The 15169-nt window shown below is 37.6% G+C and overlaps 1 protein-coding gene across 1 annotated transcript; it reads left to right on the top strand.

The window, feature by feature from the left end:
• Positions 1-12650, top strand: LOC140356636 (protein Niban 1-like). The gene is made up of 14 exons (XM_072441771.1): positions 1-124; positions 1385-1515; positions 2597-2734; positions 2815-2932; positions 3792-3953; positions 5084-5199; positions 5298-5402; positions 7268-7430; positions 8422-8603; positions 9487-9630; positions 9708-9818; positions 10421-10528; positions 10621-10729; positions 11472-12650. The coding sequence occupies exons 1-14, from the start codon at positions 70-72 to the stop codon at positions 12578-12580; spliced, it is 2751 nt and encodes a 916-aa protein (XP_072297872.1). The 5' UTR covers positions 1-69; the 3' UTR covers positions 12581-12650.
• Positions 12651-15169: the final 2519 nt, after the last annotated feature.

Genomic DNA, 15169 nt, shown 5'->3' with positions numbered 1-15169 from the left:
TTGACACATGTATTTAGCTGTCATGTTTCACTCAGGCTTCCTGTGTGCGCACACCTCAGATTGAACAGCATGGGAGCCACTTCATCTGGACTGCTGGACGAGGCCAAAACCAGCCATATCAAAGGTACAAACACACCTGCTCGAATTGTATGTTGATTACCATTTCATTTAGAAAGAAATATTACAATTTAAATGTGTATGTAGTGCATACAAGGGTGACCCAAGTTTTTTTCAAAGGGCTCTACCTAAAATATCAGTATAGCAATATATCAACACGGACATATCGTGATACTTTTACACAACATATATTCATTATGAATTACAGAGTTATACAGGTAGTAACCGTCTGACTACTGCATTAAAACCAAGATGAAAAGGTGAAATAGTCATAGGATAATTGTAAATTCATATGCATTTTGTTATTATACATAATCAAACCATATTTTTAGTACATTTTGAACACCAGAGACATTACTTCTCTAATCGCACTTCGTATTATCAGTGAGTTTCAGAGGGATTAAACATTGTATCTTTTATTTCACCGTTTTAGAAGCATACAATATACACTTTTTTATTTTTAGGAAAACGTTTTTTATTTGTCGATATTCTCTACCAAGGTCCTATGTCTGTTTTTTCCCGCTCAAAGTTAAGCCTCCATGAGACTGAAACTGAACTGGCAGACTACGAAATGAATCATTAGTTGCAATTCTATGTTTTAACAGCAAGAAGTGTGCTCTTGTTTGTATTAATGCACATATGTATCTATCATTTACCAATCACTCCCAGTTACTACAGTTCTATTTCATCAATATTTCTCTTTTTTAACGACACAAACGGCCCTATCAGAAGAACAATTCTAAAAGCCATCCATTTTTCCCATCACATTTTGACTTTTATCATATTTTCTTATATTTGCCTGTTGTTCTTTTCAGGATTTCAGATTTCTCACAGGCCTTGGTTTGGTTTATGATATTACTGAACTTGCGTTTGTATGTGATTTTGAGCATTCCCATACGCGTTATCAGCTGGAGCACTTCCTGTCTGCAATCTGAAGGAATGTAATTACTGCTATTTCCAACCATTACTGTTCCATCAGATCGGTTTGAGAACTGAGCCACGGCGGGATGAGATTTAAAGGATTGTAGTAAACAACACTAATGACATGTGCCCAACCTGCCCACTGATTTATGACTGCTTTCATTATTTTGAGACTACTTTTGGATTTCTTAGTCTTTTTTACAGTTGCATCAGTCAAAATGATGCGGGGGAAACAGGTGCATTTATCCGTGGCCGTATGTCGCACCCACTGAAGACATTTAAATCAGGCAAAAGTTGGTTAGCTGTGTAAATGAGTATGGAATTTGAAATTTCTTCTGTTTTGCAGGGCTGGTGGACAGCTCGTTCCAGAGTTTCAGTGCGTTTTATCGTCAGCAGTATCCAGCAGCATATTTCGGACACTTACAGCAAGAGGTGGAGCCTAAGAAACAGGAAAGAGGGCTGTTACTGACTCAAAGGGTAAGATAAGAGGTCGAACATTTGTATCACGGACCAGAATGGACGAGTATGTACAGAGTCATTAATGGGCTCATTTTATTTAAATGTCATGTTCAAATACACACAAAAAACAATTGAATTTGCATCGTCTGGTGAAGTTTTTGTTCGTACCTTTCATCAATTTAAGGCAGTAACATTGCTTTTTAATTTTTGATTTTTTATAGAAAACAAAACAAAAAGTGAGAAACAATAAAACGTGTAGAATGTGCAAATCCTCTAGACAAAGTATGTCTCTCTGCATGTTTCTTTTTAAAATATGTCCATTTGCAAAGGTTTCAAATGTTTTAAATGTCCATTGTTATTTAAGCTCAGTCCTTTTCAGTTCATTCTGTGCCATCCAACTCTTTGTGTTGGCTCTTTCTGCTGCCAATAGTACATTCCAAGGGTATCCATCTAGTGTTTCCATTGCAGGAGTTTATGTCCCGGACACACAAGTGAGATGTTAGTGTTGAAAAGGATCTGCTGTGCTTTAGCGATCTCAGTTGGCGCTAACATTTTGAAAGCTGGTGTACTTGTTTATTCAAACCGTGAAAAGAGGAATTACGTGTTCATATCTGTTTTACTAATTTCTTGCTCTCAGAAATCCTGACTCATTACATTTTTTTGAGCATGTGCATAATTCTTTAGAACAGATTTTGAACAGCTTTGTCAGATGGGGAAATAAAGCACTGACCACCAGCCCAAAGTTTTACTCTTGATTCGATGTTATAATACAGATTATGTATACTGTGCAGCTTTAATCGTTAGTTTTTATTCTCAATATAAAGTCACTTCACCCTTTGCACAGAGAAATGCTAAGTGATGGCATTATGTTGTTGTCAATGAGAGTGAATATGCTATTGTTTTGACATGTTGTAAGTGGAAAGTGCTCATCCTAACATTTAATCTGTAATAATGATTAACAGTTTTTATTTGGCGGAATGTCATGTCAGTCACAGTTTACCCGCAACATTTCTATTTCTTTCTTGTGACTCTTATTGGTGGTTGCGGTCTCACAAATACAAATCAGAATATACACTTTAAGAATCTTTTTGCTCTCTAGCCTCGGCCGAACCCCGAAGATGTTTTGTTCCAGGGCAAAGCCAGGTTCTCCACTTGGGACGACTCGAGCCGGAAAGGCAAAGACAAATATGTGATCCTCAAGAAAAACTACTGTCTGGAGATACACGAGAGCCAAGAGGTAACAAAGCTGAAGGTGGACACAGTTTACGATGTCTCTGTAAATGACTTGATGTGTTAGTTTATCGTTTTTGCGCGTAGACTTTTCTTCGAGGTTCAGCTGCCAAACTGGTGCTTCAGCCAGTAGGGGGCGCTGCACTGACCTCTGAGGATGAAGCCCGAACTCTACTGGACCAAACCTGTTCTGGGGTTCTCAATGGTGCGTGTGAAATAACTGTTAGTTACATTGCATGCTTATACTAAGGGTATAGTTTTTACACGTACAGCAAATACTTTTCACCTGTACTTTATACTAATAATCAGATATTTACTCAGTTGTTAATTTGTAATTTTTAGTGAGGTTACTTACAATTCACAATAAATCATTTAAATCTTATGTCTGTAGAATGTTCAAAATTTTGGAATGGAGCAAAATAAAGTAGACAATGAAACATGTTCAATTATAAACTAACAGATGTAATAGTAATGTAAAACAAAAATAAGCAACAATTTAAAATGTCTAGGGTAGAAATATTTACAAAATAATAATAATTCTGTTACAAAGGATGGGAGAAAAATACATCTAGCTTTAAAATTGTACTTGAGCTTCACAAAAATATATGTGTATTATTATTATATTTGTGGTAAAGTATGAATCTTGCTGTATCTAAAAACTAAAAATGTTGTCTGCGATAATCTGCAGTTAAGTAAACAAATAACGTAAAATACAACTGTAAAAAAGGCTCTGATGTCACTCACATGTGTCTGAGTGGTTTTCAATAGCCGAAACGTCCTTAATTTGTCATATTTTGTGATATTCTGAGGTTAATCACAGTTTCACTTTTGAAATCCCATCATGTTCCACTTCACTTTGGCCTCCAGTCGCCTCCATCCCCTTATTTAGAAGATATTTGTTTAGAAGCTTTAAAGAGTCTATACAACATATTGTCAAAATGTATAATCAAATTGTAATGCTTAATACTTATGTCTGGACTAAACTTGCCTTTCAGTAACTTACTAATAACTAATAAATACTAAATGCTTGATGCTTGATGGTCCTTGGGGTTGTTTGTTGTCAGGGTTGAAGGAGGACTCCTCTGCAGCTGCGGCTCCGCCCGAGGGGTTTGCTGTGCACTTACACCTGCCTCACGTCGGCCTCTACTGCTTCCTGTTTCAAAATGAGAGCGAGCGACATCACTTCCTGCCCGCCCTCCAGTCCTGCATCAGGCACCACAGCCTGGGTAACCGCAAAGTCGCACCTCGCAATGAGTTCATTTCTGTCCTAACAACTGTTGCCATGGAGACTGGTACAAATATGTATTTCCTGTGGGGGTCGACTGTGATCATAAACACATTAAAACAGTAACAGTGTAACAGAGCTGTAGATACACTTAGGCACAATCACAATAATTACCATATTGTCGTTAAATAAATGTTTTTTTCAGGCGTACAAATTGTCACAAACCTTTTCTTTTGGACTAGTAGAGAATTCTTTCAGATTTTATTTGTAGTATTAGGCCTATATAATAACACTTGGGCTGTAGTTTGTGGAATAATTAACATTTATGCCAAATAAGAGATTCTAGAACTAACTACTTAAGAGTTAAACTGTGCCATTTATTTATTCCTGGCCACATATTTTACTGCCCACTTCTTTCTTTAGCGTTATTGCGCCAGTGGTTTAAAGTATTTCTGTAGCAATATATCTCACTTTATAATATGTTGTCGTGACAGTGGTTTTAGAGTGCTAAAACCACTAGCACCAAGAGTCTAAAGTAAAAACAAGCCTCAATTCTGCTCAATGCAAAAATTATGTTTTTTATTTATTTATTTTACTTCCACACCAGAAATGACACTAAACAACTTTCACACACTTTCATCATCAATAATGTGTTGTCTTTTTCATAGTAAGTGATAATTCTATGGCCTTTACTGTTGGTGCATGTCTATAGATAACGTCATTATTTCTCAGTCCCAGTAGAAATGTTCTGCACAAATGTATTAAAATGCAAAAATAGGTTAAACCATTGTAACATATAACGTTGTCATTACATTATGATTAGAATGTACTGTATATACCAGTATGCACTAAGGCGTTAGATTTGGATTTAAGATAATTTTTTGAGGTTGTGAGAAATTGAATGAAATCTTCCTACATTTCATATGACCAAAATGCGGAAGTGGTCATCCTGCTACTTCCTGTTCTTCAAATTGTTGTGAAATGATTCAGAGGGGACGATCCGTGTTTTCAAAAGAAATAACCTTGCATGCTTTTCATATTGTCACTATTGCAGTGCTTACATTACTGTCCCGACATTTGCAGTCGCCATGTGAGGTCATCTTCATTATTTATACCATACTTTCCCCATAGATCCATGGTCTGATGCCTCCTACGAGAGCCAAGCCTTTCTCCACGCTCTGCGGCTTTACCGTCGAGACCAGGGCCGCTATGAATGCTGGGAAATACTGCTGGGCTCTGAGGAACAAGTAGGTTATGGCCATATCATAACTCATACCATAACTCACACATTCATGTTGTTTTGGTGGGCTGTGGACTGACCTCTGGTGGGTATTTACATTCACAGGTGCTGGCCGCCCAATTTATGGAGGAAGTGTCGCCATGGTTACAGGGTCAGCTACAAAACAAAATAAAAGGCAAGAAAACAGAGAGGATCCGACTGTGGTTAGCAGTAAGTGACACGGGCCATGGATACATTACACAAGACAAACAACTACAAGCAATAGTGACAGATTTCTTTGATTATTTACACAGGTTTTCTTTCTTTTCTGATAAGATATGAACTGTATTTATATTGAAATCATTTTGATTTGAATGATACAACATTTCAGCGAGCAGGCTAGCGTTACGCTGCGTGCCTGTCAGATTGTCTGAGATCTGACTTGAAAATTCATACTGGAACAGCCTTCTAACAGTTAAAATATGGATAATGCTTATGTTATTTCCTTCCTTGAGTTGCTCTTTACGGTCCAGTGAACCTGCTCTTACGCTCAGAATGTTCCCACAGAATATTATTTGAGCTTTTATTTATATGATGCTGTTCTTTAGTTACTTGAAGAATATTTTTTGAAGTAACTACAGTAAATATTATTCTTGCATTTATTGATTGGTCCAACCCTGAATTGACATCATGACAGTGTGGAATTCCTTTTATTTATTCTCAATCTAGTTTTGGTGGATCCGTGCAAAAAATGATGCTGCAGTACATTTGCATACAGTTTATATACTGGGATGACTCAAATGGAATAAAGCAAATCAGGAAAGTGCTAAAATCAGCCAAAATGTGGATCCAAAGGAGCGGTTCACAGACAGACAATAGGCAGCAGCAAAAGGGAAATAATACAAGGACGGTAAATAAATGATAATATGCAGGGTTGTGTTGTCATTATGTTTAAAGACTGTTCCAAGTAAAGTTTCCATTACTCTGGAATGCATCATAACTACCACTAACATATTTGGACCCGTTCTGTAAAAGGATATCTGGTATTTGCAGATATTACAGGATTTGAGGCTAAAGTTTAGTTATTGTTACATATTGTCATGAGAGCAGATAAAGCTATAGATTGGGGCATGTGTCGTGTTTAGGATGAACGCTGGAGGCCTGATGGGCTCTCGAGTTTAGTACATGTCAGATATTGGTTGTATTTCCTGTGATGCAGCTGCACGCCTCCACCACAAACCACTGCTGCTACACGCTTCATCTGTTCTACTAATGCTGCTCACAAAAGGACACAATATTGTCACATGTCACAATACGTCAGCGTGTGGTTTGTCCCACATTTAGGTCAGTGTATCTGGTCTTTTTCATTCACTTCAAACTGAATTTAGAGATGTCCAGATTTAACTTCTGATGATGGATGACCTCAAATCTTTCTAGCTTAGCTTTGAATTCAATTTAACCTTTACTGTAATTATTTTTAACACTCAAATTGGTATTTCTACTGTAACCTTTAAGAGCTTTATTTTGTGTTGTTTAATTCTTTATTTGTATACTTAAACTGCAGCCTGGATGCTAACAGAGGAACAACGGGAGGTTGTTTGTCTGCTATTTTAAATGCAAGTGCTATATGAATAAAGCTTGATTGATGTGTCATAAAACTGAGATTTAGTTCGAGTTTAGTTTTTTAGGTGATTTATTTTTATCAGGCAATACTTTTTCAACCAAGTATCTATTTTTGATAAAAGTTTTAGTGTCAATTAGAAGCTTTTGACCACTATATTCAGCTCCAAAACATGATCCCATTACTTTACATTATTACATTACATTACATTACAGTGGATTACATTACATTACTTTACATTATTACACTACACTACACTACACTACACTACACTACACTACACTACACTACACTACACTACAGTACAGTACAGTACAGTACAGTACAGTACAGCACATTACATTATTACATTACATTACTTTACGTTATTACACTACACTACAGTACAGTACAGCACAGCACAGTACAGTACATTACATTGTTAAATAAGCCGATCCGCAATAGCCAGTGTTCTTCTTGCCCTGTGCGTGCTCAGACGGTGCAGGCGGCCTACACTCTGGTGTTGGAGCAGCTGAAGCCCGGTCTGGAGGCTCTGAGGGCGGAGTGTAGAGAGTCTGCCTCAGCCAATCAGAGCCTGCTCAGATCCAACCTGGACCAGATCACTGCATCACACAGCTTTCTACTCGACAAGATCCAAGGTACAAGACAACTGTGTATTTTTGTCGAATAAACTAGTTACTATTCTTTCATTTAGCAGCATGTCCGCAGAAAGTGCTCTGTTGGCATTATGTGAGTAAAAACGTCATATGGTGGTTTGACTTCAGGGCGGCAACAATTAATTGGCTATTTATGAACACGCTATGATTATAAAGTATAATTGTAGTTGTATTTTCTGTACTACACATACTCTGAAATACACACAAAAAGACCTTTTATAACAAAGACTTTGAGATTAGACTTAGACATTATTAAAGACATACTATTCAAAATCACCTTTAATGAGCTTTTAACTCTGTTCCAACAGTATTTCCTCATAATTATCTTGATCAAAGTTGTATTTTGATTGATTCCTGCATGTTTGAGTGAGTAGAGGCTTAAGTGCTTAGAAATGTCCTGTTTTCACCTACCCCCTATCCCCTTAGTTGTTAGTATTTTAAAAAATGAAGACCTCAGTGACACATGTAGAGTTTTAAAATGTCACAGAGCCACTTTTGAAAAATAATAAGATGACAATTCACTGCTTGCTATGGTGAAATGTCACTGTGACGTCAATGGATATATTTCTATTACAAGCCATTTTAGATACATATTTCAGTTTACAAAAATAAAAAGTAAATCAATATGTACTTATGTTATAGTTCAATACTAAATACGTGAAAAAAGCATAATATGTCTCCTTTAAATCATAATGTAAAAAAATAATACAATACTTCCAATTTAAATCACCAATATACTTTAATACTATATTTAGAAGTGTTCAGTCACCATCTTTTGAACTTTATGTGATGATAATGTGTCTCAATGTACAATAGAAACAATCGTTTGACTAATCGACCGCTACAATAATCATTCGTTGCGGCCCTGTTTGACTTCTAAGTTGGTCCTGATGCAAACCAAAGCTAAGGTGTCCCACAAACGCTGCGTCTGGTCGAGCCGGTGGTCAGAACTCTAAAGTTGGTCCGTCCTCAGGCTGTGTGAGAGAGGAGGCGGGGCGCGTGTGCAATGACCTCATCTCGCCGTACATGCCCTCAGTCCTGGAGGCTCTGACGGAAAACGTTGGCTCGGCGCTGCAGGAGATGAGACGCGCTCTACAGTCGCAGATCGACCGAGCTCTGGCCGAGAGAGGAGGAGGCAGCGAGGTCACTAAGAAGGTACAAAGAAAAGGCTCCAGGGGCTGAGGACATCTGGTGATAATAGAATAGACAGATCATATTTAAGGTGCAATTTTTTCACCGTTCATATGTCAATTGTGTCAAAATGATGTATTTGCCTTATTAGAATAGAACTCCAGGGCTTAGAATTAAAAGGACATCTGGTAACTTTGTACAAACAAGTGTCCAATTGTTTCTTTATTAAATGTGTTATAAAAGCTTAATTTTCATAAACAAATGATAACTTGGAATTTATGATAACTTTAAATTGAGATATAAAAGCTTAAAAGTAGTGATGAGCCGATATGTTTTTCTGACCCAATATCAATTATATTTTAGAATTTGTTTTGAGTTAAAGTATATACTGGTAATCATGTTTTGTAATATTGTATACACTTATAGATATATATATATATATATATATATATATTGTAGCCTAATTGCTCTTCTTTTTCAATCTCTGTTCAAAAAGCCACCTCTAACACACTGACATGACACATGGACACTGGGGGGGCCGCGGAAAAACTATTTTTGTCTAATATTGTATCGGCTGATATTGCCAGGTCACGTCTTCCTCTTGGCACCAGCTCTTCAACCTAGTGTCCTTTTCGCTTTGAAGCACTTTGAATTGCCTTGTGTATCAATTGTTCTTTACAAAGTTGCCTTGTCTTCACACTGTAAAATGCAACAAATAAATACATTTTATTTATTTTGTAATCAATAACTTCACAATGTACATTTTGTAATATATATTTCATTTTGTTGGCTTTTTAGTTCATAAAAAGCTTTCCGTTGATATATCACTCAATTTAGCTCAAAATATAACATTTGAGACTGCGCTCATGAGATGAAGCTACACAATAAGCTCTTTCTTGTGTTGCAGGTCTCCTCACTGACCACATCAGGACTGGAGAAGTGTTACCAACAGGTGGAGAAGCTGAAGAACCATCTCTCCAGCCTGAGAGAGCGATTTGGGCTGATCAGCACCGAGCGCCTGGTCCACTGTGCACATCTGGACATGGAGAAGGTAGAGTCTGCTGCCGACAGCTTTGGGAGCCAAACTGCTCTCTCTGGTGCATGTGTTAAAGTAATCATGTGCTTCAGCTGCTGGACAGTGCCGTCTACACGTTTGAGCTGTTCCTAAGGACCTCAGCCAGACTGCAGCCAGACCAGTTTAGTGTGAAGACGGACCGCGCCAAAGAGAGAGTCCTCAAGGTAACGGCAAAACCAAATGCTCTTCAACTATTCTCAAGCTAAATTAGATTGTGCTTACAAGAGAAAAAAACTCCTCTATAATGTCATACAGCTCACGTTAACGGGGATCCAAATAAACAATAAAGAAAAGTGACTTTATTACGATGACGATCTACTTAAAGAAGAGTGAGAGACTGTTTGAAAAGCGCCTTATAAAAAAAAAAACATAAAGCTGACTTTTTCTTAAGTCTCACTGCAAGTTGTCTACATCTAATAATACAGTATTTTATGTTTCGTCGACCCAGAAGTAAGTGCCAAAAGCAGTGCTGTGATTGGCTGTGCTTGGGTGGTCCACTCCATTTTCACTTCACCACCAGCTGTTCTGAAGCCAAGCCATGTAAAATCTGTCCAGCCAGTCCTTGGCTGGACAGATTTTACATCTACTTCTGGTTTTGTGGTGTGAAAATCAGGTGCCTTTAGCTTAGAAGCAAGAAAATGCGAGAAAATAGAGCCAATGCGGAAATGTTTCACAACCCAAGGGCGTTTTCTTTATTCATAAATACTGTCTTGTGTTATTGGTTTTGTAAATGCAAATGCTAATGTTATTGCTGTGTGTTGAGCAGCAGTTGGACTATGATAGCAGATTGGTTCAGAAGAGGCTATACGAGGAGGCTCTGCTGCAGATCACGCTGCCCACACTCATCCGGAGAGTGGACAGCGCCTGGAAAAACGTAAGTTCACATCTAACTGGAGCAACTGCAACCAGTCTGTTTAGAAGCTGAGGCTGGTGCGGTGATTGACTCGGCGTGTTCTGTGTGTCCAGCTGCAGCAGTTTGAACAGTACATCTTCGCAGACTTCAGCAACTTCATCCTGGTTCAGAACGTGTACCAAGATGTGTTAAGGAACATCCTCACCGAAGAGATCCACAAAGGTAAATTATCATGATTTTCAGGATTAAGTCTCGACAGTGGCTCTCAAATGTTTCTCACCAAGTAGCTCCTTAAAACATAACTTTCCGAGTAGCACTAGATTCAATCCAGATCTATAAAAGGAATAATTCAGATCTAGATTAGGGCTAAACCAGTTCTAGAATGAGCTACCGTGGTTTTAACCAAGAATTCACCCAAAAATGTAGATAAAACACAAGAACTGAACATTGAGAAATATTTATTTACAATATTACTGTAGGAAGTATCATATGATTGCCTGTATGTTAAGACTAGAGCTAAGATGTTACGGTAATACAATTTCAATAAAGATAATTTTTTTCTAATTGTCAATGATATGGCTCTTCAAATTCAGGATCGATCAATATATGTGATTATTTTTTTTATTTGTCATACTTTCTTTAGAAAAAATACAGGAAACAAAGAGCAAAACAAGAGCAGCAAAACACAAAACACTGACACATATTTGCCTCATTTGCCACGATGTCCTCTAAATATGTCAATTTTTAAGTTTATTTCTTTTTTCATTTAGTCAAAGATAGTCAATAAATGTTTACAATTAAAACATAATTTGACTATATACATATTTTGCATACAACATACATAGAAATAAAGCAGATAGTACAGATTTTGGGCCATTTTCTATTTCTGCTATAACCTTATTTTTGTATTGACGTGTTTCTGGTTTGTTTCAACTATTAACTCACTTTCCAATGGTTTTTGCAGTTCTCCAGGAAGCCATGTCCAAAACCAGCAGTAACTTGCTGCTGGACACGTCTGATTTGGCCCTTAGTCAGTACAGCCTTCTGGGGCCGACCCTGACCCCGTCCACACCAAACAGCCCCGTCCAACCGCCCCGCGAAATACCTCCAACTGTCCCGGAATCCGCTCAAACATCCGACAAAAACCCAAATGTAGAAGGAGCGAAAGACATTACTCCCCCAGTTATCGTGGTAACGCAGGAAATCACTGAAATGCCTCCAACTGTCCCGGAATCCGCTCAAACATCAGACAAAAACCCAAATGTAGAAGGAGCGAAAGACATTACTCCCCCAGTTACCGTGGTAACGCAGGAAATCACTGAAAATCCAAAAGCAGAAACTCCATCCAATCCTGGCACGGACTTGCTTAAATACGAATCGTCAGACTCAGAATCGGTCAAAATATGGGACGAAAACTACGATTCCGATCCACTGGAAGTCCTTGAATCCTTGACGAGTTTGGAAGACGCCCTGGACGAAGCTCCTCAAAACGATTCACCAGAAAATGAGGCAAATTCCAAGTCCGAAGATTTCGAAAAGCTACCGGACGATTCTGACGTTTGCCAATTTTTACCGACTGCGGAATCACCCAATTCTCAAGTTGAACGTCCAGTAAAGATTAGCCTGGAGATGTTGAGCGAAGCCATAATGTGCGACGGTACGGAAAATTTAACCCAGCAATCCACTGATAAAGCTGTGTACTTAAAAGGGTCTGTTATGGAAAACTGGCAATGTGAGCGAGAAGAGGAAATAAATGAAGTTGGCGGCGTGGATTCAAATACAGAGCGAGCAGAAAGCGAAGCAGAAAAAGCCGATGAACTCGATATAGAAAAGATTGATGAGAATTTAGACATGCCAGAAAATGCAGAAGACGTCAATAATAATAATACAAATACTGAGGAGGGTCTTGTCAGCTCTCAGCCAATAGCGCAGCAGGAGGAGAATTGTACTGAGCAGCTATTGGACAGTGTGGCTGCCATTCGAGACCTGGTCATCGAGGTCACAGAGGTGGAGATGACAATAAGCCCATGTCCAGCAAACACAGAACATATAAGTGATGTTGAATTTGAATAAATCTAATTATTGTGAATATATAGTTCAGTCCATGGTTTGAAACTTTTTTTACTTTGAGAACTTTATTTTTATTAATTTTTGTTGTTTGGTTTTGCCGTATTCTTTGCAGTCGATGGCATATTATAAAAATAAAGTTCAAACGACTTTTTTCTCACTATTTTGATTATGGTCGGATTGTCTTTGCTTGATGAGCTGTGCAACTTTGCATTTGTCTTTTGTAGGCAGTTATTGTGACTTCACTCTTTCATTCAACAGTTTTGTCTTTTTATCTTGGTAAATTTGATGAAGTAACACTGAGAATTTCATCACAACAGTTCTCCTTGTGTGTTTATTTTTTATTCTTTATTTAAAGGTTGAATGGACAATTTTTTGGCCTAAATCTGAGTCTCATTTCCTCGTGGCGTGGACTGCCGATTAGTCCTGCCACGTATCAATCATAGGATGCACCTACCGCTCACCTGCAGCCTCGTCGGCTCGTCCCCATGAGCAGCACGTTTCCCTGTGTCTAAGCGCATGGATCTATCATAATATAGTTCCCTCAGTGTACAGGACAAAATTAGGACGGAGAAAGACAGTTCGAGTTGACTCAGAAGAGACGGAAATCTACGGGAGACGAGAGATGCGATGCGATCCGTCGCGCTAATAAACAAACGCACGTGTAGCAGCGAGGCTTTTCTCTGCTTCCGCACGGGGGTGAGTGTGCCCATGTGCACTTCCACTTTAGTTCTCAAATCGGCGAAAAATCGTCCATTACGCCTTTAATCCGAAGATGTTACCAAAAAATAAAAGGGAGTTAGTTATTCAGTTAAGCACAATTCCAACGTGCTCCTAACTGCCAGCTAGTGTAAGGCTTCTGTGACCACGGATTAAAACAAATAATGCAATAAAATATATGCATTATCATATATATGTTAGTTGTTTTTCAGACTTCCTATAAGTGATCTGTTCTTCTGTATCTACCTCTGTATCTACCTGCGTTGCACCAATGAAATTTCCCCATGTGGGACAATAAAGGAATATCTTATCTTATCTTATCTTAAAAATATGAAGATTTTGTATGTAAACGTAAAACTGCCAGATACAGGTGGTTTGGTGAGAAAAAACCTTATTTATATATATATATATATATATATATATATATATATATATATATATATATATATATATATATATATATAAATAAATATATATATATATATTTATATATACTTTCGATCCAATATTTTAAATACAAGTTTTACCCAACAATTTTTTACCCTAATTTTACCCCAATCTTTTTGCTAATAATCGTTCATAACTAAACAAAGAAGAAAGGTACACACTGGTACTTACCCTGTGCACACCGACACATATAAGTCTTCTAATCAAACAAAGCACATTCTAAAAAACAGGAAACAACAGCTTCAGTATCCGCAAGTTCTGATCCTAGGCCTTTTAAGCTGTTGGGAACCTTCTACCCTCTGTACCTGCCGAGCTGCTGCACGTTGGGATTCTTACGGACTTGCAGAGTGTGTGATTTGACGGAATTAAACTTTAAAACCGGAGGTGGCACAGAAGCTGATGCGACGAGCCTCCAACGGCATCAACTTCAGGCATAAATAAAGGAAACACCGGCAATCTGGAAATGAAAAAATTGGAAAAATCAGAACTAATGAAACTTAAAATCACATTTACTAAGTTAAAAATGTTCGAGGCAGATAAGAATATTTCTGAGCAGCAAAACCGGCATAGAGCATTGTAACTAAGAATTATTTATTCTAGTTCAAGTTCTCACTCCATTGCATGAAAATGTTCCTGAAAAAAAAAAAAATATATATATATATACAAAACCAGTCCAAAATATTTCAAAAGTATCTAAAAATTATCTAGGTCTCGAGAGCAAATAAACCTAAACTAGTCCAGACTACTAAACATGTCCCTACTGTTCAAATAAATGAGTAAGAAACAAACAGCAAACATCTATTGAGCAGTCTGACTTTTACAAAGTCCTTTTCTGCACGTGGACTTGGCGTGGTACCGGCCCTCGGGAAAGAACTCTGGGGGCCCGTACTCGAAGGTCCTTGAGGGGGAGGAGACAAACACATAGGGTTATTTCAACAGAGCTTATGTTGAGAAAGTATGTTCGAAAATGATGTATACTTCTCTTTGAATATATACATTTTTTTATATCTGAAAGGAGACATATTGCACCAAATCAACTTTTATGAGCTTTAAATCTTGTGATAAGAGAGTTCAAACATAATTGGCTCACTCAAAGTTGTATTTTTTAGTCATGAACATTTGAGTAATGTAATTTTTGAGGCTTGAGTAGTCAGAAAATGTTTTAACCCAACTCCTATCTACTCATTTGTGTTGATTTAACAATATTTGACTTCTTTGCATTATACTATATATATTAGTAGTATATATAAAAAAATACATACATATATGTATGAAAATATGCTGCTTGCCACAGTGAAAGTCAAACGGACCTGTTTCTATTATCCAGATGATTTAAAGCAGTTTTGGGGTTAAAAATGAACAAAATGTAAAATAATAAACTACTCATGCTATTGTAGTGTGTTAAGCATAAAATCATCATATGTCTCC

This window comes from Eucyclogobius newberryi, unplaced genomic scaffold (assembly GCF_026437365.1).
Source record: "Eucyclogobius newberryi isolate DKJ021-1_F unplaced genomic scaffold, fEucNew1.0.hap1 SCAF_12, whole genome shotgun sequence".
Taxonomy (NCBI): Eukaryota; Metazoa; Chordata; class Actinopteri; order Gobiiformes; family Gobiidae; genus Eucyclogobius; species Eucyclogobius newberryi.
This window is presented reverse-complemented; position numbering and strand designations above follow the sequence as displayed.

What these genes read in the sequence shown, in the direction of transcription:
- LOC140356636 (XM_072441771.1), top strand. Translation starts at nt 70, where the DNA reads ATGGGAGCCACTTCATCTGGACTGCTGGACGAGGCCAAAACCAGCCAT. An exon ending in GGCTGTTACTGACTCAAAGG is followed by an intron (nt 1,516 to 2,596) that starts GTAAGATAAGAG and finishes TTTGCTCTCTAG; the next exon opens with CCTCGGCCGAACCCCGAAGA. An exon ending in AGATACACGAGAGCCAAGAG is followed by an intron (nt 2,735 to 2,814) that starts GTAACAAAGCTG and finishes TTTTGCGCGTAG; the next exon opens with ACTTTTCTTCGAGGTTCAGC.